The sequence below is a fragment of the Cynoglossus semilaevis genome, chromosome 16 (assembly GCF_000523025.1).
Source record: "Cynoglossus semilaevis isolate Cse_v1.0 chromosome 16, Cse_v1.0, whole genome shotgun sequence".
Classification (NCBI taxonomy): domain Eukaryota; kingdom Metazoa; phylum Chordata; class Actinopteri; order Pleuronectiformes; family Cynoglossidae; genus Cynoglossus; species Cynoglossus semilaevis.
The window spans coordinates 17,875,074-17,898,461 of record NC_024322.1 but is presented as its reverse complement, the minus strand read 5'-3'; the positions used below and the strand labels follow the sequence as shown (position 1 = coordinate 17,898,461).

Here is a 23,388-nt window from a genome sequence, read left to right as displayed (position 1 = left end):
CCAAACTATACGTCTCACACTGACTCACACTAAAAATAGTGATGGAACAGCACACGAGGTTCTGTCTGATAAATAAGCCGAGACAAAAGGACACAAAGGAGCAGAGTCGCACCTGAGGTGACACGAGGTTCTGTCTGATAAATAAGCCAAGACAAAAGGAGCAGAGTCGCACCTGAGGTCACCAGAACATCTGCTCACTAGTCCCCTCACTAATGGTACTGTGTGTTTTCTGGTCTGTTAAACAACTTTTCATGAATGGATGATTTTAAAGTGAATAAATCCAACCGTCCTGTCCCAGGTAGAGCCTTATCACTGTGGCCAGGAATCAAGTCCTCTGGACCCAGCTTGGCAGGTCCAGCAGGCACCACCATGGGCGGCCACACGGCCCTGACTGTGGTTCACACCCCAGATGTTTACTTTTTTTAAAAAAAGTAGAAAAAAACTGTCTTCAGTATTCTGTTTTTTTTACTTTGGCTTGGAATACTTTAAAAGATTCAAAGTATGTGTGTGTATATATATATAAATATATACATAAACACATATATGCCCACATATATATCTACATATAACTTAAGGGACTTAAGTTACCTAGGGATTGATCAAGTATTTGTGCCTTACTTTACTGCACATAACTGTATTTCTATGGTAGACCTAGAGACACGTCTGGTTAATTTAACTGTTTTTAATGAAAAGTTTTTAATTAAAATCACAGAGTGACATAATGAGGCTAAAGAACAAGAGAAAAACCAAGGACTAGAAATGTGTCTTTTCAGCGTCTGTAACCCAGATATACAGAAACAGAGAGAAAAGTACCTTAAAAGTTACTTCTATTCACAGTAGACAGTAACTTCAAATCGCAGTACACACACAAAAAACACACACAAAAAAAGGTCTGGAGGGAGAACCTCAACAAACACATGCCTGTGATATTACTCAAGCCCAGGAATTAAACTCATTTTGCTCCAGACAACTTGATGTGTGTATCAGTTGTGTGTGTGGTCTGTGGACGCCATATTTGACTGGCTTTCAGCCTCACTGAAAGGGAACACTCTGGCGGTTTCATGGCGCTGCAATTACACCTCTACACTCCACGTGTTTACATCTTTACTGTGATAATAACCAGTGTTACACTGAGCTGGCAGCTGCCACCTCCACACCGTGACTGAGCGGGACTTTCTAACCTGGTGCCGTAACAGTAACAACGGCTTTGTACCGCCCTCTAGTGGAGAAGGAGGAGAAATGCTTAACAATTGTACATACCGGTTTAGATTTTGGGGAAGACGATGATCCTTCATAGTCCTTCTTGGTCTCAAGGATCTTTTTCACAAGACCACCTAGAGTAGAAGGAAGGATCTTTTTCACAAGACCACCTAGAGAAGGACAGACACACAGAAGTGAGAAATGCTATCAGAGAGAGAGAAAGAAAGAAAGAGAGAGAGAGAGAGAAACAATGAGAGAGAGAGAGAGAGAAAGAGAAACAACAGAAGATTCTACCATGTTTGTCTCCACTGTCCAGCTCACGTGCTGGATCCTGTAAGAGACCAGAGACAGATGTTACTCCCAGAGTTATTTGTCCACTCCACATGTGGACAAAGCTGTGGTTCGTGTCACTCACAGGTTCCACGTCAGGAGCTTCTGAAGGTGGAGGGACGGCCTCCTCCACCAGGAACTGCTCATCTTCGTCCTCGGACGTTTTCTTTCCATCCAGAATGATGGGTGCCGAGGACTTGGCACTGGACAGTCTGGAAGACAGAGGGAGAGCAGGAGCAGACGGGAGGAGGTCAACTGTGTTTTCAGAACCACATGTTGGACCACAGTGTCAGTCACATCGGTCTAAGAATGCATCGTGAAGAGGACGTAAACACGAAAGTCAGAAGATCACCTCTCAGCGGCGCCCACATCAGCGTGACTCTCCTGCCTCTTGACTCGGGGGGGCGCGGGGCGAGCGCTGCTGGGTCGGGCCAATCGTTTGTTGCTGGAAATTTAAACATTTTAATGGAGTTTTAATGCAAATCAGGCGCTAAAACAACCTACCGTGTTCACAAATTATTCCCTCTGACTTGAAACAACAACACGGTCGTTTTTCTTTGGGGTTTTTTTTTTTTTTGACTGATTGTATAAAACCGTTCTCCTTAAGCAGCTCTGTGAGATTAGCCACATGTCTGGTGTGTGACGGCTGCACTGAGTCATTCAGATCCTGGGATAAAACGCGTTGCTTCCAACAATAAACTTTCACAGTATAGAGAATAAAAACATCAGGACTGGAATAACACAGCTGCCTGACAAATTTCAGCCAATTACGGCGTTAAAGAACAGCACGCTGACAATTATCCAGGTTCAGAACGCTACTGAACTGAGTGAACTAACGCAGCCAATCCTGGAGTCTTTCATCGAAAAGGCTTCGACAATAAGACACAGTGACAGGTCCATTAAAGCCACTGGAGGAATGTAAAAAAAAACAAATGCCCTAAAACACACTCTGCTTCCATACTAGGGCCGTGTATTGGCAACAATCTGTTCAAAAGTCAAAACGAGTTTCTTTAAAACTCCACACTCCGACCACTCTGACTGCCTGTATGTTGGTCTGGAACAGTCTTCACTGAAGTGTCTACAGACTGGACCAGGTGCATTATGACACTAGATGTTATTGTACATACAGTATAAACACTCAAACAACCAAAAATGTGTCCTCTACATACAGCTCACCTGGAGGTCGCGTCAGACAAAGTGGAGAATCCTGCAGCGTCAGCAGACTGTGCTTCTCCATCTGTGGAGGACAACAGTGACCTGTCATCAACACAAAGACATTAACTGACTTATTGAAACTGTCTGAACACAGGGAGTGAGGACACTTACCTCCCTCACTGTCTGAGGCATCTGTGGAGACAAAAGACAAAAAAAAGTTGCCTGTAATCTGAGAAATGTTCAATGTAGATACTTCAATAACCACAGTATATATATTCAATTTTTATATGCTTATATAATTGAACTTGAATTTTTAGGGAGCAGCATTAGAACCAGCAGCTTTAATATGTAGAACAAAGTGAATAGAATAAAATGAATCATAATTCTAATTATCCACTGCAGCCTTTTCCTTTCCTACATTTGAATATCATCCTTTAATATTCAATTTCTTTTACACATTTTTTTATCTAAACAGATTTGTAATGGATGATATCGGAAACCATCTACGTGATTTACTGCTCAGTTATTTCAGGTCAAACGGGCCAATCAGAGATCGTTTACCTTGACCTCCAATCTTGGGTCGTCTCCTCTGCCCTTTGGCAGACGAAGGCCGGGGAATTCTGGCTGGACTGTCTGACTGTGAACAGACAAAACCACAGCATGTCATTTTTGGTCCTTATTGTACAGTTAAATACAACAAAAACATTTTTGGTCCTTATTGTACAGTTAAAAAAATACAACAAAATAAAATGACACAACTAATATTTAAACAAATATAAAGTGCATTTACAGTAAACCTCCTGATGAGCTACACATCAGACAAACCTGTACTTTAAGCAGTCAGTAAATACAACTTTCTCTTATTTTGAAAAATCAAAGAAGTATTCCACAGACTTTTATTTTGACACAAATCTGGGGTTTAGGTGTTTGTAGCAGAGACATAATAAATCATTATCAACACTGATAAGTAGTCAATGCAAATAATGTGGGGTTTTTTTTTGTGCAGCCCATAACCAAATGCACCTGGTTGGAGACCTCAGCTCTGTAGCGGGATGCTACAGTGCTTAGGTGCTAATAAGTAACAACTAACATGTTGTAAGACATTTAAAATCAAACATTAAAAGTAAAAGCATCTGTGCCAATGGAACGTGTTTGTGTTACCTGGTTGTCAGCTGTATCTGCAGCCTGTTCACAGTAAAGAACACAGCGATATGATTGGTCAGAGTCAGTGCTCACACGGCACATTAAAAATTAGTCAGAGTCAGTGCTCACACGGCACATTGAAAATAGCAGCAGTTAAATGAGCACAGAAACAAACAGGCACAGCTTTTCAACAAGTGGTAAAAACACACTAGATTAAAGAACGGCCGATGACGACGGTGGAAGTAAAAGTGTAGTTTTAGGATGAAAAAAAAACATGTTTGTGTAAATGTCACTCACAGTTACAGGTTTGACTGGAACACTGGGCTCCTGAGTGCTGGGTTTTTGATCTGGTTCCTCCGACACTTTGGTCTGTGGAGAAACACAAACATACGACGGTGATCATTAAATGTTTTTGTTGTTCTTTTCAGGTAGGACTAGATTCACTCTGAAAAACAACAAAACAACAGAACTGAGCTGCAGTGTGGACGGGGCCTCTAAACTACCTTACTGCTGCCGTTCTCCACGTTCTTCCTCCTCTCCTCCCCGTCTTTGCGCCGCTCCCGCTCCTTTTCTCTCTCTTTTCGTTTTTCCCTGTCTTTTTCCGACTCTCGCTGCGAGTCGTTCTCCCTGGTCTTGTCCCGCTCTTTACTCCTCTCCTTGTCCTTCTCTTTGCTCTTCACCTTGTCCTTGACTCGACCTTTGTCTCTGTCTTTATCTCGCTCTCGCTCTCGCTCTCTGTCCCGGCTCTTGTCTTTGTCCCGTTCCCTGCCGTGGTCCCGGTCACTGCGGTGTTGTTCATCGGAGCGCTCCCTGTCCCGATGGCGTTCCTTTGTTCCGTCTCTGCGTTGACCCTCCTGCTCCTTCAGCTCGGGGTCTTTCTGCTCACGGCTTCCACTGCGCTCTGAAATCTTTTTCTTTTCCCAAAAAAAACCCCAATAATTTAATCTTGCCAGAGACAAAGGTTTGGAAAAACGAATCTCAAGGTAAACTGTGCAGTGAAAAAAACTGTACCTCTCTGTCCACCGGACGTTCACGTCCTTCCCTGTTCTCCTTGTCCTGGGACCTGGAGGTGCTGGCTTTGGTTTTCAGGTCCACCTTTTCTCCTGTGAGTACCTGCTTGACAGCATCATCACTGGAAATCTGCAGGGGGAAAAAAACTCTTAATAATGTAGTAATGGAAACATGAGGAGTGGTCGGTTACATCCAACAGAAGAGTAATGCAAAATAATTGATGTTGAAGGTATCATGTTTTGCCTAATTAAATACATATGTAGATATATATTTATATATATATGTAGTACATAATTGTGTTCTTCAGACCTTGTTAAGGCAGCATTTAGCAATGGCCTGCAGCAGTTCATTGGTTTTCTCCGGCTCCTGTCCGGCCACGATGCGCGCCGGCTTTGCTGCCAAAGGCTCTCCGGTCACCAGCATCACCACATCTATTGTTTTCTGTAGGAAGACTATCTTGGCGTCTTTCTCCTACAAACAAAACAGATGATGACATCATCATTTGGAGAGAGAGAGAGGCTGTGATGGTGAAAATAAAACAACCCTGGTGGGAGTACATTTTAGAATAATTAAAACCCACGAGATATGTGTGTCCTTGCAACACAAAGTACTCCAACCGTTTACCACAGCACAGTAGACAATATATGCAGCTAGCAGCTGTAGTGTAGTTGAGAATTTATAGGGATCAAAGTCCAGCCGTTTCTCCAACAACTGAACCGGGAGGGACCAACAAACACTTGGTGAGTGTATTAACAACTACTTTCTCCTATTATAAAATAACTCTGCTAGCACTACACGAAAAAAATATATAGGTTTACAAGTGAGTATCTGGTGCTTTAGGTGGCAGTGGTGGAAGAAACGCAAAGCCTTTATTTTTATAGGTGCCGACTCCAAACAGGAAATAAGAGTTGTTCACACTTTGATTTTCAAATGTGTTGGGCTCTGTGCTGTAGCTACAGTAAACATTAACACGCTTTGCAAAGTTGGAATGCACAGTTTCCACATGAAAATAAAGTGTCTCAGACAAAATGGAATAATATATAGTTGGTAGATAATAGTATATTATTTACTACAAGACAAAGTATAGCATTTAACATTCATCATGGAAAATATTGAATCACAAAAAAAAATATTTTATCTGATTTAGATGTTTACGCTTCAAAACATGATTAATTCATTATTAAGTGTTGATATTATGATGAAAATGCGCATTTTTGATCAGTAACTGCTTTCAAAGTTATTGGTCTGAAATGAAATGTTTTCCTCCCCTGGTGCCACACTTCTATATACAGTATTTACGCAGAGGTCCAGTCATAGGTCAGCAGATGTAGATGCCAACACCTTGACAAGCCTTCAGTCACGTCAGACCAGATCCTCTCACTCAGTGTGTGTGACTCAGACAGAGTGTTAGGTTTCCTGCTCACACAGACGCACATGAGACGGTCTGATGGAACACAGAGGTGATAGTCTACACGAGCGAAGACGCTGCCTAGTTCTGGTCAACACACGGACTGGACAATCAGTTATTTACATTATATTACATTTTTAAGTCTCTTCCACTGTTTATTTGATTGGTGTACTGTGGTATTTACAGTACATCTGACAGGTAACAAAGTACCCAAATCAAATACAGTAAATGTGTTGGTGTTCAGAGGGTGAAACAAATACAGTAAATGTGTTGGTGTTCAGATGGTGAAACATATAATAAATATATTAAAAGTGAATTTTAATTGATGAAATTGTGCAACCAATTAAATTACAATAAACATAAAGAAGTGATAATAATGAGAATTAGCTATCATAGAGTAAAAAGGCTGATGGTTTTCTTACCTTGACGTTATCTGACTTCAGTTCATTCTCTCCATACAGACCCTTCAAAAAGCCAGTGGTCCTGATGACCTGGAAGTAAAGACCCATATTTTTTTTCTCGCTTTGTCTGGTGTGTGTTAGTAGTATTAAAAAAAAACTTGAGTAGCACATCACTGTACATTAATAACTTGTGATGTTAATCAGAATGTTCTCTCTGAGGAACAATCCTTCACTCAAACACTGTAATAATAAGACTATTTGGGGTCAACATACAGGATCAGGTACATTAAAAATACAGTGAAATATGACTGCATCAACAGGTTTGAACTAGAACACGTCAGTACGACTGCTGTGAAAGGTTTTCATAATAAAACCAACCAATAATCTCATTTAAGATGACAAATTCCTTTCCTTAACTTTAAATACGACTGACTTGGACTGTATCTGAACAAAAACAGAAAGCTTTCTAGACGAATCCGTTCGAAATTTAAACTGTATCGATCGATATTAACGCATCGGTGACGACGTGGATATTTAAATTTGTTTGCACAAACCATAAATACACACTCAAAAGAGCTTTCCGTAGAGTGTGTCCTCTATGATTTATATGTAGATACTAAGGAACAATAGGTTTTCTTGACATTTATATCGATAATAAACAACAACTGGGCCTAGAGTTCAAGTGTAAAGATGATGTTGTTTTTCTTCGTGGTTGATATTGGATATCATTGGTACGCTACTGTTTTACTTGTTATACACTGGATGTCGCGAGTAAAAAGAATACACATTTGCGCATTTTAAAGAGCAATAACAATTGTTATTTTAAAGATATGCTTTAAATAGTAGTTCACAAAAAACAACAACCAACGGTTCTGAGTGGATTAAACGCGGGTTAGGCTGTGCAACTAGCGACTGGACACAGCTAGCTAACAGGCTAACACATGTTACTAACCCGTAACAAGTTACCTGTGACTAGTTTAACTTTTGGTGATTGTTGGTGCTGTTTGGTCGATAATTACGTATTAATATAAATTATTTCGCTTGTAAATGTCGGTGGCTAACTGACTTAGTCATTTCAGACGACCGTTGATGTGTTAGCTCGCTAAGTAGCTCATCACCTGTCTGTTATCAAACACCGCCCCTCTAGCACGGTTCTATGATAAGAATAGCCGAGGTCGACCGGGCTGTAATCTATAATAAAGCAAACGCCACTTTTCTGTCCACATCACTTTTCGGCCCTGTCACTCACCTCGCTTAAAATGTCGTGGAGATATCGAAACGGAGGTTTGTTTAGCAGCTTCTCAGTCAGCGGCGGTTTCCTGATCACTTTGCCCAGAGTGTCCTGGGTCTTTTTCACCACCGCCGCATTCATGACGCCGGTTGGGGACAAAAGAGAGCGGTTAAAGCGCAAAAGCGACAGCAAAACAAAAACGAAGCAAAGAGGAAAAAACTAAGTTTACTCTGTCGCCTGGTTGCTATGTCGACATTATGCTATCCCAGAGTGCATCACTACTGGCGACTACGCACGCGTAAAGAGCTGATCGTTGCTAAGAGCGGCTTGTGTCTATAGCAACGGCTAACAAAGCGGGATGGATGGATGGATAGATACATAGATCCGATTATAACGGCAATATACTGTATATATGAAATAAACAACACTATTATACTATTATAAAAGCCATTTTCTGCAGCTCAATGTTTACAATTATGTGGCTGCTATTATTGTTTATTGATAAATATATTTTTACAGGTATCTAAAAATATATCTATAAAAATATATCAATAAACAATAACAGTAGTGATAAGCCATTAGGACTAAACAGGTGAATCTATTTTTTTTACAAGTGACAACTGGTACGAATGGAATTCAAGTTATGTTAAATAATAGTTCGTGTTGGCCTGATTAAAAAAACAAAACCGGTCTGTTTACTGTGTGCGCAGCCCATTGGTTTACTTGGGTCACATGGGTACTAAGAACACGAAGAAGAATCACCTTTATTTAGATTTAGTCTTAGTTTTTTGACAACACACTATATAAGATATTTAAGTCTCGACTAAATGTATCTCCAGAACTCCCATTGGAGTCATTCAGAAACATGCCCTAACCACCGAAGCCACTTTTGAAACTTTTCCATTTGCCGCAGCTGTGGATCAACTTCCGGAGTTATCAGCCTACTTGGCAATATGATTCGTTCTGATTGGATCTCTTCTCCATTCGTCCCGCCCTAATATTTTCGTCTCATTTTGATTCGTTTATCCATCCATTATATTTCGTCCTTTTAATTTAGTTTTCATCCGTGAAAAAGAGTTCGTTGATGAATATTTTTTTTATCATAGATTTCGTCAACAAAATGAACACTGAGAACGACATGTTTGGATTTTTTTTCTTTTTTTTTTTTGGGTTGGGCTGGTCTTTGTATATATGTCACAGACACCCGCGGGGCAAACATTTATAGCAAACAGATTTGACATACCGGTTTAGTGAGTTCGGGTGACAAAGACAGGCGCCGAGGTGAGGGAGCGCGCACACGAACAGATTAACAGAACACACACATCGGTCACATAAACTGTCAAGGTAAGAGATTCACTCTGTGAAATCAAACAACACAAATACCTGCTGATTTTTTTAACCTATTTGTAGTAAAAATAGGAAATGTTGGTTATTATGTCAGAAAAAGATTTTTAGGCTATTTTTTGAAGATTTAAAAAAATATATGGTTCAGTATGTTGTCTATTTTATTAATACTGCATTTAGGAAATTACCCAAACAAATAATAGTATTAAATACTGTACTTTTACTCCGATCAGCCTCATGTATGCCACAACAAATTCCTCATACCTGGCTTTAAACATGTTCCTGATTCTGATTCTGATTCTCATATCAACCAATCAAATTGGACGGACACGTCTGCAGCTGCAGCACAGATTCCATATGTACTACATTAACCTCTGAGACTCTTGTTTTTGTTCTGGTTGATCTTGTTTTAAGGTGTGAGTCCTGATTGAAGACTTTTGTCTCACTTGTCTCTCCTGCCGTCGCTGCAGTTCCACGAAGGTAGAGGACATGAAGTTTCGCTGGCTCCTGCTCACTCTGATCTTTGGCGTCTGTGTCACTGCTGCTAAGGAGGAGAAGGAGGAAATATATGAAGAGGATCCAGATCACCTGTCCAGAGGTAAAACTGTGTTGGCATCACAGAGGTCTCAGAGAAATCAAACTTCTGTATAATCACCGTGACTGCTGGTCTCTGTTTCTGCAGGCTGGGGCAGTGAGATCCGCTGGTCCAGTGGCTACGAGCCCGCTCTGATAGAAATGGCCGCCAAGTAAGAACTCCACTCTGATAATGTTGCCTGTGAGAGCAGAATTTCAATGAGCCGTTCTCAGTCTTATCATCATCATCAAACCTAGGCTCTACCAGATGATGTGAAAATTAATGAATTCACCAAAATACCCCAGAAGTCAGACAGCTGTCATCAATGGAAACGCTCCCGTCCAATCACTGGGTGCGATGTGCAGATCAGTCAACGTTACTAAAAAAAACTTTTTTTGTTATCGATGATTGCATTTTTTACAACAGTTCAAGTTCATCTCCACGGTGTGTTCCTAATTATCTCACTCATGGATCTGTGAGGATGATGAAACAGCTCATTGGTTTTATATTACAGATGAAAATCACAACCTCTTCAACAGCTCATTGGTTTTATATTACAGATATGAAAATCACAACCTCTTCTGGAGCCGTGCTCCACCACAGGATTGGAATATTAGGAATAGAATATTAGGAATTCCTAATTAGATCATTATTAAATACCATTATAACACTTAACATATTACTTGGTGTACTTCACTACTGCAGTACTGCTGAATATTTGAACTGTCTGTTTTTTGTTTTTATGTCTCTTTGACAGTAAGAAGCCACTGATGGTCATCCACCACAAAGACGATTGTCCGTACAGTCAAGGTATTACTGCACACTCAGAGTACTACGCAGTAGTACTGTGTTTGTTTTCATTCCGTTCCAGTTTTATACTTTCATTCCTTAATAAGGAAATGAAGAAATGTTTTTAGTTCATCCTCGTCTGGAAGTCAAACGACTGAAAATCGACTCCAGTAATTCGTAACATTTTTACTAACAAAGTCACTACGTTTGGTTTTTACTTCAGACTTTAAATGTTTTATTGTTTAAATAGTTGTTACTGAGTTTACTGAGAATTAACAAGGAATGTTAATGACAATAATTAACAGTCAGCGATGAGATGAAGATACACCTGTGAAAGTACTGGTTTGTAGCCTGGCTTTTACTTCTCTGTTTCTCTGTTAGTTTAAGGTGAAAAGACAAAGACACATCTGTCTGAGGACTCTTTGACTGACCCTTGACCCTTATGTTTGTCTCTACAGCACTAAAGAAAGCATTTGTTGAAGAGGAGTCTATCATGAAAATGGCCCAGAAGGATTTCATCATGGTCAACGTAGTGGTAATTTCCCCTTCCCATTTACTCACAACTTATTTCCCAGTGTGAAACCTGGACTGGTTTAGTTGAACACTAATGCTGATTTACTGGCAGGAATTAAAAAAAGACATAAAAAATCTTCCATTTCCATTTTCTTTCAGATTAATAGCTATTGCCACCTAGTGGAAGAGAGTATTTATTAAGTCCGACAGATCATTAGAAGTGAATAAATAACAGCTTTCAGATCAATTAGGGTTAAATTGATCACACTAGTGTGTCATTAACCACACTTTATTTTTTATCACAGGAGGAGACCGGGGACCCCAACATGGCTCCCGATGGTTACTACGTCCCCAGAATACTTTTTGTTGGTAAAGTCAAATCTTTTTTTCTGAATTCACCCCACTGACAGGATGGTGTCATGGTTACAGTTGATTGACGGCTGTCGTTTGTGTGTGTGTGTGTGACCTGTTTCTGTACAGACCCCTCCTTGACCGTGCGCGCCGACATCAAAGGACAGTACTCTAACCACCACTACACCTACGAGCCCAAAGACATGGAGCTGTGTGAGTGGATCTGTCATCACATCTACTGTACTTCATCTGTAGTACTGCAGTACTGCAGACCCACTGCTCCACTCAAAGGGAATCCTCAGGCCACAGATTATATCATAGCAGATCTCACTACTGTTTTGTTAAAGTTAGTTTGGGTCAACACGTTTCAATCAGAGTTCAACCTTTTCACACAGACGTCAGGACGGTGTCGGTGAAAATCCTGACGTGAGCGGCAGCGCCTCCAGCCGCAGCGGCCTTTATTTTGAAACAGTTCCATTAAAACGAGACAACAGTGGCCTTTATTCACCAAGTGTTTGGTTTTTCTGTTGGTGGCCTTTATTCACGTCAATGTTTTTTTTTTCTCTAACAGTGGCCCAGAACATGGAAAAAGCCAAAAACCTGCTTCATGATGAACTGTGATCCCGACCCAGACTGACGTCCGACGTCTCTGCTTCCTGCGGTCGTACTCTCAGCCCTGAAGTGTTTACCAGCTCCTCGGAGAAAAATAATTAACAAAAAAAACAATAATTAATACAACAAGCAATGAGTGAAAAAAATTAAACTTAATTTAGTATTTTACTTTTTTATATATAGAATTGCAAAGTTCACTTTTAAACAACAGGACACCAGATTTATTTTTGAAAACATTTTCATGAAAGATATTTTTTCTAAAGTTATTTCACCTCCTTGTGTTTGTGTTTACTTTATTTTGTTGAGAAAATTAAAGAACAAACCAGAAAAACGTTACACGTTTTGTGAGATCAGATCCAATAAAAGTATAAACTAAAAAAAAAAAAACTGCGATGACTTTGTTTTGTCTACACAGGAAATTCTGAATAAATATAAATGTTAAATATAGACCAGAAATGCAAAAGTGATGTTTACTTAAAAACGTGATTTAATGTAAAAAAAAAGTGGTTTGTAGTTCCTTTTAGCTCCGTTGTCATTTGCTAACTATTCAGTCTAGCCAGTGGCAGTGGCCCAATCTTGCCACCAGGTGGCGGAATAAGACACGTGATTTAATGTGCAGGTTGTGTGTGTGTGTGAGTGGAGTATAAAGACGTCATCTTGTCACTGTCACAGTTGTTTAACTCAGTCAACATAATTACATTTATACGCACAGAACAGGATTAATTAACTGTGTTTTCTCCCCTCAGATACGAGTCTGCTGCTAATCCGTTTAACACGCTCAGAGGTTTACATCTGCACAATGGGAAAACATGCTTGGTCACATCTCAAAGCGTGTCTGCAAGGTAGGAGCACGTTTTATCTTCTTTCTAAAATGATTTAATGGAAATGTTTAATATGCCTTTCAAACCAATTCTATGGTAGACATACATGCATTATTTTGCATGACATTGTTAAAATAAAAGATGACAGTATCAATTGATACTGTTTTGTGGAAATATCTATGTAGTAAACATTTAATGTCCCAAGAATAAACTATATATTGTTTATATATTATTATTATTTATATATTGTTAGCTGTATATTTGTATTGCATCTTACCATATATGTTGCTTATTTAAGTATTATGTATTTCAGCATTTCTATTCCTAGGGTAGATGTACACTCACCGGCCACTTTATTAGGTACACCTGTCCAACTGCTCGTTAACACTTAATTTCTGATCAGCCAATCACATGGTGGCAACTCAGTGCATTTAGGCATGTAGACATGGTCAAGACAATCTCCTGCAGTTCAAACCGAGCATCAGTATGGGGAAGAAAGGTGATTTGAGTGACTTTGAACGTGGCATGGTTGTTGGTGCCAGAAGGGCTGGTCTGAGTATTTCAGAAACTGCTGATCTACTGGGATTTTCACGCACAACCATCTCTAGGGTTTACAGAGAATGGTCCGAAAAAGAAAAAATATCCAGTGAGCGGCAGTTCTGTGGGCGGAAATGCCTTGTTGATGCCAGAGGTCAGAGGAGAATGGCCAGACTGGTTCGAGCTGATAGAAAGGCAACAGTGACTCAAATAACCACCCGTTACAACCAAGGTAGGCAGAAGAGCATCTCTGAACGCACAGTACGTCGAACTTTGAGGCAGATGGGCTACAGCAGCAGAAGACCACACCGGGTGCCACTCCTTTCAGCTAAGAACAAGAAACTGAGGCTACAATTTGCACAAGCTCATCGAAATTGGACAATAGAAGATTGGAAAAACGTTGCCTGGTCTGATGAGTCATGCGCCATGTCATAAAGCTGGAATCATCTCAGACTGGTTTCTTGAACATGACAATGAGTTCACTGTACTCAAATGGCCTCCACAGTCACCAGATCTCAATCCAATAGAGCATCTTTGGGATGTGGTGGAACGGGAGATTCGCATCATGGATGTGCAGCTGACAAATCTGCGGCAACTGTGTGATGCCATCATGTCAATATGGACCAAACTCTCTGAGGAATGCTTCCAGCACCTTGTTGAATTTATGCCACGAAGAATTGAGGCAGTTCTGAAGGCAAAAGGGGGTCCAACCTGTTACTAGCATGGTGTACCTAATAAAGTGGCCGGTGAGTGTATATATATATACTGAATCTGACAGCTGTGGCAAATTTAACATCTTTATTGATTCAACAAAGAGAAATTAAAATAATTAAACATTCCATTGAGCTAACTGCCGACACACACACAGACACACACACTCAGTCAGTCGTCAACTTGACTTTGGCGGTGGAACTGTCTTTGTCAAGGACACAGGACCATTAGTTCTTGTTTGCACAGTGCTTGGACAATTTACTTATTCAAATACAGACGGCTTTCTGGGAAACGGCTCCTTAATGAAGAGATGGCAGGGCAAGCCGACACAAATCTATTCTTTCCCACACGCGCACACACACACACACATACACACACACACAGAGAGAATGTTACCGTCCTCTGAGAGAAAACCAGAGCCATTTTGACCAAGTAAATCAAAAAGGTCAGAATGTAAAGGTCAGCGTTTCCGACTTAATTTTTTTAGGAATGATTCTGTCAGGTTTAAGGAGAAGAAGTCATCATCTAGAAAGGATCCACTCTGACCAATGAGGGCCTGAGCTCTTCTACCTCATGACCTCAGTATGATCAAGGTGCCACAGAGTGAAGGCCAGTGATGACCATGTGACCCATGAATGTTCAGTCGACTGTCTGTCTTGTCAGGTTTAAAAAATCTCCACAGTCTTGAATGAGGCATCATTTCAGGGAGGTACACCATGAACGCCATATATAAAAGTATATATTTATATTTTCATACATAAATATGTATACATATATATACTATATCTCTTAATATGTGCACAGAAAAAATCATATATACATAAATACATATATATTTATATACATATATCCATAAATATACATATATAAATATATGCATACATATGCATATATGTACAGTACATATGTATGTATATATACTATATCTCTTAATCTGGCACATGAACACTTATATATACGAAGACATATATTTATATACATATATGTTTACATATATGTATACATATACACATATATATACATATGTATATATGTACATATATACATATATATGTATATAGATATACATTTATATCTATATATATACAGTCTATATATACAGTATATAGATATACATATATTTGTATATGGTCCTGTTGCCACCATAGAATAAAGGAAGAACAACATTTGCTCCTGTACTTCTCACAGTGGTGTGGATGTAAAACCCCAGTCACAGTCACTCACCTCAGTACAGTAGATTTATTGCTGTCGGACTCGTCTCTCTGTTCTTTTGTTATGATGATAATGTGGAGGTTTTTTCTTCCTCACAGGCGACGTCTGACATCAGTGTGTTCTGCATGAACTGTTTCACATCCATTTGTTCTGATGAGATTCTATTCAGGGAAATGTGGACGGTTCCAAACTGAGGAGGAAAAAAAACATCATCATCATCAGCAGCAGCAGCAGAAATGTTTTATTAGTTGATGATTTACCTGTCGTGACCTGAGGCGTGAACAGGTCTGTGTCACCGCAGCTCGTCGTGTGGTTCTCCCGTTGAAGTCAAGTCCAGAATCTCAGTGTTTTCTGCTCCTTGCCTCATTATTTATTTATATTTTCAGGTCATTTCAAGTCCCAGATGGACAGACTTACTCCGTACTTATGTTCATTTCTAATCTGGAAACAGGACAATAACTATCTGAATGGACGACAGTACCTGTCTGTACTGCTGTACTTTAATGTTTTGGGAGACAGTAAACAAAAACCTAAAAATGAAACGTCACGTTCACCATCATCGACAATAAGAAAAAAATAATAATGTTGGTATTTAAACTACAGATCTAAAATGAAAAAAATTAAGCGTCTGTTAAAAATCCAAACCAAAGACTCCGGTGGTTGGGGGGGGGCGTGGGGTCAGAGGGGTGTTCTGTGGATAACAGTGGCCGAGGCGGAGACCGCTCCGACCATGTGACTCGCCACATACATCAACTCTGTTGAGCAGAAAATTGAAATGGAAATGTGGGCCTTGAAAGAGTGCGACTCCCATTTACCTCTGGACCGGGGCTAATGATTTGTCATTTTTCTCCCCGAGGTGCTCGCCGCTGCCCCCTGTCACACTCTGACTGCACTGAAGGTCCTGGGCAGCCTCTCTTCTGTCCTCCGCTCTGCACGTCCCTGTTCACAGCCGGGGATTATTTCCAAGGTATTTCCTGTTCCTGTTTAAGTGGGATTTAAATCATTTTTATAACTGGTTAAAGTTTCTGATTGGTCAATGAAAATAAGTCACACCAACTCCAGTGTCAAAGGTCACCTCTCCGTTGGGCCTGGAGTCAATCCCAGCATGCATCAGGCTTCAGGTGTTAAAACACCACTGGTCACATGACTCTTCTCCGCTGGAACTATTTCTCCTCTGCTTCTAGATTATGTACTTTATAATCTGAAGATTAAACCTTTGCAGATTAATCAGTTTTCAGTGGCGCCGAGTGTAGTAGATGCCCTCTAGTGGCCATAGATGATATTGTGTTTATTTCCATTATAAGGACCGGCCAAACTACTAAAAAATGTGCGACTTATACTCTGGAAAATACAGGGATTTTTAAATGTACTAGTGCAGTTAAGTCATGGACAAGTGTGCTTATAGCACCCCCTGCAGGAGAGGAAGATATAGATTAGCCCTGGCTTTATAATCACAAAAACCCATTTCTAAATACCCTTGGAAAAATTCAACTAAATACTGGAGTACACATTCTGACAGTTCATCATTTCACGACTGTGAGGAAAACACAACATCACAACAGAGGTTTACAGATGACGTGTTGTCAGACAGAGACACACCCACAAGAAAGAATCCAAGACTTGTGCAAAAGTAAACTAAGAACTCTTTTATTCTTTTGTCCATTTTATAGATCTATCTTTAGAAGTTTTATTCTTTTTTTTTGTTGTTTGTTTGTTTGTTTCTACACGAGTCCTTTAAAAGTTTGTCATCATGCTATGTGCAGCTTCAGTGTCAGTAAAACATGCAAGGTTGTTGGTTTCTGTGTGTGAGGGTTTCAACTCATCAGAGAGGTGGGGAGGAGAGGAGGGGGAGGAGGAGAAGGGGGAGCCCAGAGAGGACGACTCTGGTGAGGTTAGGTCTAAAAAAAAAAAAAAAAAAAAACAGGAAAATTAAATTAAAACAAGATATAAATATTATAAAATTAAACCTTCTACTGACAACAGCGACAGGGAGGGAGGGGAGTCGGGGGAGGTGAGGAGGAGGGGAGAGTCAGAGTCCCTGAATACGGAGGATTCACAATGGGTTAAGAAGAAGAAGAGATTCAGTTCAGCTGCAATTGCCGTCCGATCCAGAAGTGGGGGCAAGTTTTTCATTATGACATCATCAGTTGACATCTTTAGTGCAGTCAGCGGGGGAGGACGGGGGAGGGGGTGAGGGTGAGGGGAGGCTGGAGGACAACTTGGATCAGACCTCCAGTGGGTGAAGCAGTGACGTGAGGGGAGACTCCAGAAGTATTGCTGGGGACTTTGGGTCTGTTGGTCTCTGGGCCACTGGTTCGGCTGAAGTTCTGACTCGAGATTCACTTCTCATAAATACAAACAAAATAAACCCAGAAAAAAATAATAATAATAAACTGGAGAAGCTTCACCGATGACCTCAAAATGCATATATATATATATTTTTGTTTTCTCTTTTCAAACATGAAAGGCTACAACTTGGAGGAGACCTGCCGTGGCTCCGTGTTCGTGCCATGCTTGGTGGTGAGCAGTGAGTCACACAGTCACTAGAACTAATTCACTGAGGAACATTTACAACGTGGTCACCGCAGTAAGAGGGAGAGAGAGTGAGGTTCAACTGTCTGAGCAGGAGGAGGAGGTGAGGGAGTCAGGGGGTGGGGGGTCGGGGGGGGGCAAAGGTGGTCCCCGTGGTTGTTTCTTATATACACACTAACGACGACACCGCGGCGACAACGACGGCAGATCACAATGTACAGGTGGTCACCGTCAGCAGCAGGACTGACCGGACTACAGACGCGTCAGTTCCCGTCACTGTCACTTCATACATTTGTTCTGTACAAATCGGAGAAAGTGCCTTTACAAAAAACAAACACACAGTAAAGGGTTCGTTTCCAAAAAAGAGTGAGACGGAAAAAGACAAAAAAGAACTCAGAGACAAATCCCAGGATGGACACCCGCGGACGGCGCCGTCTTTGGTGGAGAATCCAAGGAGTTCTGTCGGACATTTTTGTACAAGGACTGACTGCAGAGACGTCCACCCAGGACGGACACTTCTAACATACTGGTAGGGATGCACCGATCTACGAGGGGGAGGGGGCGGGGGGGCTGACCTGTGTTGCTGATCTATTTACTCAAACTCTATGTTCCTGCGTCAGGTCCTGTTTTAGAAAAGTGAAGTATGGAATTTCTCCGACACTCCAGAAAGTGTTATTATTATTATTATGATTTTACAGTCCATTCTGAACCAGTCCTGTAACTTAGTCCTGGTCCCAGATCAGTTCATGGAACTGTTTCAGTTTTTAGTAGTTATAGTAGTTACTTTAGTAGTTATTGGTTATATTTTCAGGTTAATAAAATTTATTAAAATTCATATTAAAATTATTATCTTCACTGGGCTTTTATGGTATTCCAATAGGAGACTATTAATTACATATTCATTACTATTATTAGAATTCTGCCAGTAATAAACTCCTCATTAACATAAACACACACAGTACTAGTTAAGTGTTGACCAGAGGCTGTGACAAATCCAGCTGGTTAAGACAAGTCCTTTATTCAGCCGTCATATATTTGACGACACATCTTCATCTCTGAAGCAGATCCTCGTTCCCAGCTGCAGCCTCTGCACTGAACGACGACTGACTTCAACAATAAATAACGTCGGTGTTTGTTGATCTGTTAATCTGAGTTAAATAAATCATTTGTTTCATCATTTTGTGTAAACTAATGTGTGAGTCCAGTCTGATGGTGAGGTAGAGAGTTGGTGAATAAACAATGGTACCAGTTATCAGTACTGGGACTGGACCAGTGGGATCAGTGCACCCCTACATACAGTACCAGTACAGGTCACCAGATGAACATTTGTTCTTCACTTTTATATATATTTTTTTACTAACCTACAGACTGCATATATGACTCCCATATATGACACTAGATGTCGCATCTGCTATAATAGATGAGATGTCTATTTATTCTATTGTCATTTTTTTCCTGCTTTAGCGCCCCCTATATTAAAATACCCCAATAAAAATAAAAACAAAAAAAAACAAAGAAACTAAATCCCTGCCCCGAACAGACACGACTTTACAGGAAAACTAGAAAACAGAGATAAAGATTCGAAGCTGCCTGTGGAGGAAGTTGCTGGCATTCATTCAAAAAAATCATTCACTGACGGAGGCGAGCGTGCGCCACCGTCGTTTTCTGCTCTGCAGGCCTACCAGTTAAGTTCCCATGCAAAGCCATGGCTTAGATCAAGAAGAAAATACAACGTGCAGCACCTCCCAAAACATGTTCCCAGACCCAGGCGAGGAGAGGAGTCGAGGCGACCCCTAGTGTTCAAGTATGGAATGAGTGTGGCCTAGCATCACCTACAGGACGAATGGATAAATCCACGGATAAGAACAAGGGATAAAATTAGATTTTTTTTTTTTTTTTTTTTTTTACTCATCCGCCCTTTCACTGTTCTGCCTCCAGGCGGCGACCCCGGGTCAGAAAAGTGAGTTTTTCCCTCTTTAACACCGGGGCTGACGGCACACACCGAGACAAGGAGAAGAGAAATAAAGAACGTTGACGACGAAACGTGACGTGTGAAACTGGTGAAATTCCAGTCTTAAAATAAAAGACACGTGGATGAAAACAGAGAGTAAAACTAGAGGTCGCGGCCCCTCTGAGGAACGACACAACCAGGAGCTACAGTTATCAGTGAGTCTAAGCACGTTTGTTTGTTTGTTTGTTTGTTTGTTTGGACCCTCAGTGTGGGCTGACTGTGGTTTTACAGACTTGGGTCAGGAGGTCAGAGAGAGAGGGCGGTGGGGGTGAGGAGAGAGAGAGGGAGGCAGGGAGGGGGAGAGTGAGTGGGTCAGGACATCCTTAGTCTCTTCTCTCCCTCAGGGGCTCAGGGTGAACTGGTCTTGCTCGATGGGTTTTTTGACCCAGGCCCCGAGGCCGGCCTTGTGGAAGGCCTTTATGAGCGCCTGCTTGGCGGAGTGGTACTCTGTGGCCGCCTGCTTGGCATCGTGGTAGGAGCTGGGCTTTGGAACCTTGATCCTCAGGACGGATGACAGCTGCAAGAGATGAAGAGGAAGTGATGTCATCAGTGCTGAATGAACCGTTAAGGCTCAGACTGGAGGGAGCAGCTGTCAATCAAACACACAATCGTCACTCTGTACTGCTGTCAATCAAACACACAATCGTCACTTTGTACTGGAGCGTCTGCAGTTGACTGGACTGAAGGGTGAGTTAAAAAAATGAAAGTGCCCTGAGACTAGTCAGTGAAAACCAAATAACCACTAATAACAGTAGTAGTCTACAGACCCACAGTCAGGTCTTTAAAAATGGAGTGTCATTTTCTCTGTTTCATTTTCATTTTGCTGCGTCATTGAACATAAATATGAGCTGTGACTCAGTGACATAAATGAGTGTTAGAATATTTACTGTTCATCTGAATCTTCAGTCTGGAAGATGTGAAACTAAAGAACAGCAACAACACACACACACGCTCACACACACACCGCTGGTCAGTGTAATGACTCAGCAGGACGGAGGCGAGTGTTTGTTAACAACTGAACACAGTTCATTTACCTTGGAGTGCAGGCGCACCCAGCGGCTGTAGAGGGCGTGCTTGCAGAGACGTGAAGCGCGGCCCATGTCGTCCTTGCCTGTGGTGGCATTGATCACCTCTAACGCCTGATCGCCCACCGTCCAGTTCACGCTGAAGTTTGGAGCCTTGCCTGGCTGCCTGGCCTCGGCGTTGCTGATACCTGGAGAAGGAGAAGGGCGACGCCCACAGTCAGAGTGCGACCAATCAAATCGCTCCTGTTATTCTCACTGATTGCATCATTTCAACACCATATTTCTTGTTGTGAAGCAGAGCGGGGGGGAAGGAGAGGGGTCTACGATGTCAACAATGGTGAAATAAACAAAGTTAGTTAACTATAACTAGACTAGTTAAATTAGTCAATAATGATATATAATAATTTAGTTCCTTATTTGTCCCACGGTGGGGGAAATTTACAGTGTGAAGTATTGCAGGCTGCCACTAGAGGCGCCAATAGGGATATGTGTTTCCTCTGGGAATTGAACCCAGGACTTTCTGCTCTCTGCCTACAAAGTACCAAGTTTCAGTTTCCATATCGGAACCGGGTCGCCAGGGTAAAAACCCGGAATCTGAACCACTAGTTAGGATGCTAATTAAGATGCTAATTAAGATGCTAATTAAGAACTATGCTAGTTCTTATGGAAGAATCAATGTCTGTAAACTGGATGGGACTGAGCGATGGCACAAAATCAGTCAGCAACAAATCTGAAAACAAATGTTCGTCTACTCAAGGTTGTTTCTGCCAAATTGGCCAAAACAAACACAACGAAAAAAAATATAAAAAACAACTTTGGATAAAAACTCTGCATTTTCAGCTTCTCCAGAGCACTTTTATTTTCCTGTCTGTAATTTTGTCTTTTCGTGAAGACAAACCGTGTCATCCTCTCAGGAGGACAGAACTAAATCTCCTCCAACACCAGCACATTACGGGGCTTCGGCCTCCACTACATCACAGACATAAATGGCAGATATATGGACGCTGTAAATCTGCTGCGTCTTGTCTTTTGTCTCTGTGTGTGTGTGTGTGTGTGTGTGTGTTCGTGCTTGTCTATTAGACTCCTTGGTTACATCTGGCAGCTCCTGTGGCAGACGATGATTTAGAGCAGAAGAATTCCCCGGCGCTCCGGCAGCGAAACTATTCACTGCTAAAAACTCTCTAAAGCGGAAAAGGTTAATAACCCTCCAAATAATATGTCCTTTAGCAGACTGCCTAAAGAGCAGCCAGAGGGGAGTGGGTGGGGGGGGCAGGGGAGGAGGAGCAGGTGCAATTCTCTGGGCTCATTCCAAAAACATCCATTAATTCTTCTCTCTAATTTGACCACAGGTGTGAATGGTTGTTCTCCCTTTGAATAAACATCTGCCTTACATATATATATATATTTATAATATATATACATATATATATATTTATAATATATATACATATATATATATATTTATAATATATATACATATATATATATTTATAATATATATACATATATATATATATTTATAATATATATACATATATATATATTTATAATATATATACATATATATTGAGGTCCAATACAAACATATGACAACGTGGACGTAATCATGTTTCAATCTATACTATTTTCTCCCTGACATTTTTTTAACGTAAGAAGTCGTTCGTTAAAACCCTCACCACTTAATAAAGGTCTGTTGAGGGTAAACTGCTGGGGCAGGTCCTCGATGTCCGCGATGCGCTGGTACATGGCCCGGGAGAGGTGGTCCGCGTGGTACAGACTGCCCAGGATGATGCTGGAGAAGTAGATGGGCTCTGAGAAGTAGCTCATCAAAGAGCCCTGGATGCCCACCACGTTCCACCTGCAGGGGGCAGCCAAACAACCAAGAACATGAGTGTGGAGGAGATTTGGCCAAAAAAAAAAAATTGTATTTATTATAGTAATATAAACAATAATAATAATAATAATTCACATGATTACATTTGGAGAATATCAGTATATAAATCTGTGTTTGGATACAGAAACAACAACGTTCCTGCGTTTGCAGCAGATTTTTAGCCTGAAGTCAAAGTGGAACTCTAATATTTACTTGAATAAAGGAAGTGCAGAAGTTATAAAACATCTACACTCTACGTCGAGGACTTCATTTCTTTTCAGTTCAAACAGTAGTTGCAGCGTCTGTAATTTCCCAGTTCTATTCTCAACACTCCTCTCCTCCAGTAACAAACGTTTTGTTTTTCTTTCCAATTCTGCTTTTTAATGAACAAAGTTTGTCCAAAAAGTACTTTGTCAAGCACAAAAAAGTCAATACACAACGTGTCACAACAGCATGACAAAATATATGTTGCACACACCCACACACACACATATATATATATATAAATATATATATGCAGTCAACTGCTCACGGTCCTACAGCTGTGTACACTCCAACTTATCCAATTTCATCTTCTACAGACGTCGGTGTGTTTCCATGCTGT

At 40.9% G+C, this 23,388-nt stretch overlaps 3 protein-coding genes and 1 long non-coding RNA gene across 10 annotated transcripts in view; 1 reads left to right on the top strand and 3 right to left on the bottom strand.

The window, feature by feature from the left end:
- The window catches only part of traf3ip1 (TNF receptor-associated factor 3 interacting protein 1), a 15,716-nt gene extending 7,556 nt beyond the window's left edge, over positions 1 to 8,160 (bottom strand). The window contains exons 1-14 of one of the 3 annotated variants that reach the window (XM_008329084.3): positions 7,898 to 8,160; positions 6,670 to 6,738; positions 5,149 to 5,310; positions 4,840 to 4,968; positions 4,332 to 4,742; positions 4,126 to 4,197; positions 3,847 to 3,870; positions 3,247 to 3,322; positions 2,857 to 2,877; positions 2,707 to 2,767; positions 1,883 to 1,975; positions 1,616 to 1,742; positions 1,495 to 1,531; positions 1,261 to 1,334 (exon numbers count right to left, since the gene is read on the bottom strand). In XM_008329084.3, coding sequence (XP_008327306.1) covers positions 1,261 to 1,334; positions 1,495 to 1,531; positions 1,616 to 1,742; positions 1,883 to 1,975; positions 2,707 to 2,767; positions 2,857 to 2,877; positions 3,247 to 3,322; positions 3,847 to 3,870; positions 4,126 to 4,197; positions 4,332 to 4,742; positions 4,840 to 4,968; positions 5,149 to 5,310; positions 6,670 to 6,738; positions 7,898 to 8,020 — 1,479 coding nt within the window. In that variant the 5' untranslated portion in view covers positions 8,021 to 8,160. Of the gene's footprint in view, positions 1 to 1,260; positions 1,335 to 1,494; positions 1,532 to 1,615; positions 1,743 to 1,882; positions 1,976 to 2,706; positions 2,768 to 2,856; positions 2,878 to 3,246; positions 3,323 to 3,846; positions 3,871 to 4,125; positions 4,198 to 4,331; positions 4,743 to 4,839; positions 4,969 to 5,148; positions 5,311 to 6,669; positions 6,739 to 7,614; positions 7,759 to 7,897 lie in introns of those variants that run through there. The other 2 variants (XM_008329086.3, XM_008329085.3) reach the window with 2 other exon arrangements.
- On the top strand, positions 5,366 to 12,149 carry LOC103392471 (anterior gradient protein 3-like). Of its 3 annotated transcripts, none has more exons than XM_008329091.3 (8): positions 5,366 to 5,579; positions 9,694 to 9,821; positions 9,906 to 9,969; positions 10,555 to 10,607; positions 11,045 to 11,121; positions 11,405 to 11,468; positions 11,580 to 11,663; positions 12,022 to 12,071. In XM_008329091.3, the coding sequence occupies exons 2-8, from the start codon at positions 9,713 to 9,715 to the stop codon at positions 12,069 to 12,071; spliced, it is 501 nt and encodes a 166-aa protein (XP_008327313.1). In that variant the 5' UTR covers positions 5,366 to 5,579; positions 9,694 to 9,712. The 3 variants fall into 3 exon arrangements, with proteins under 3 accessions (XP_008327313.1, XP_008327311.1, XP_024919785.1); XM_008329089.3 differs by lacking the exon at positions 5,366 to 5,579 and adding an exon at positions 8,504 to 9,223; XM_025064017.1 differs by lacking the exon at positions 5,366 to 5,579 and having other exon boundaries at positions 9,684 to 9,821; positions 12,022 to 12,149.
- Positions 9,233 to 10,167, bottom strand: LOC112488329 (uncharacterized). Its single transcript, XR_003052283.1, has 3 exons — positions 10,098 to 10,167; positions 9,879 to 9,996; positions 9,233 to 9,764 (listed from the first exon to the last, which is right to left on the bottom strand). It is a non-coding gene; the product is annotated as an uncharacterized LOC112488329 (long non-coding RNA).
- adarb1b (adenosine deaminase RNA specific B1b) overlaps positions 12,014 to 23,388 on the bottom strand; it is an 84,132-nt gene continuing 72,757 nt past the window's right edge. For 2 of the 3 annotated variants that reach the window (XM_008329082.3, XM_017039982.2), the window contains 5 exons: positions 22,588 to 22,769; positions 20,921 to 21,099; positions 16,419 to 20,403; positions 15,356 to 16,323; positions 12,014 to 12,145 (listed from right to left, as the gene is read on the bottom strand). In XM_008329082.3, coding sequence (XP_008327304.1) covers positions 20,227 to 20,403; positions 20,921 to 21,099; positions 22,588 to 22,769 — 538 coding nt within the window. In that variant the 3' untranslated portion in view covers positions 12,014 to 12,145; positions 15,356 to 16,323; positions 16,419 to 20,226. The remainder of the gene's footprint in view (positions 12,146 to 15,355; positions 16,324 to 16,418; positions 20,404 to 20,920; positions 21,100 to 22,587; positions 22,770 to 23,388) is intronic. The other variant, XM_025064016.1, reaches the window with a different exon arrangement.

Coding starts and splice junctions, on each gene's coding strand:
- LOC103392471 (XM_025064017.1), top strand. CDS start 9,713: ATGAAGTTTCGCTGGCTCCTGCTCACTCTGATCTTTGGCGTCTGTGTC. Junction 11,122..11,404: donor TCATCATGGTCAACGTAGTG/GTAATTTCCCCT, acceptor TTTTTATCACAG/GAGGAGACCGGGGACCCCAA. Junction 11,664..12,021: donor GCCCAAAGACATGGAGCTGT/GTGAGTGGATCT, acceptor TTTCTCTAACAG/TGGCCCAGAACATGGAAAAA.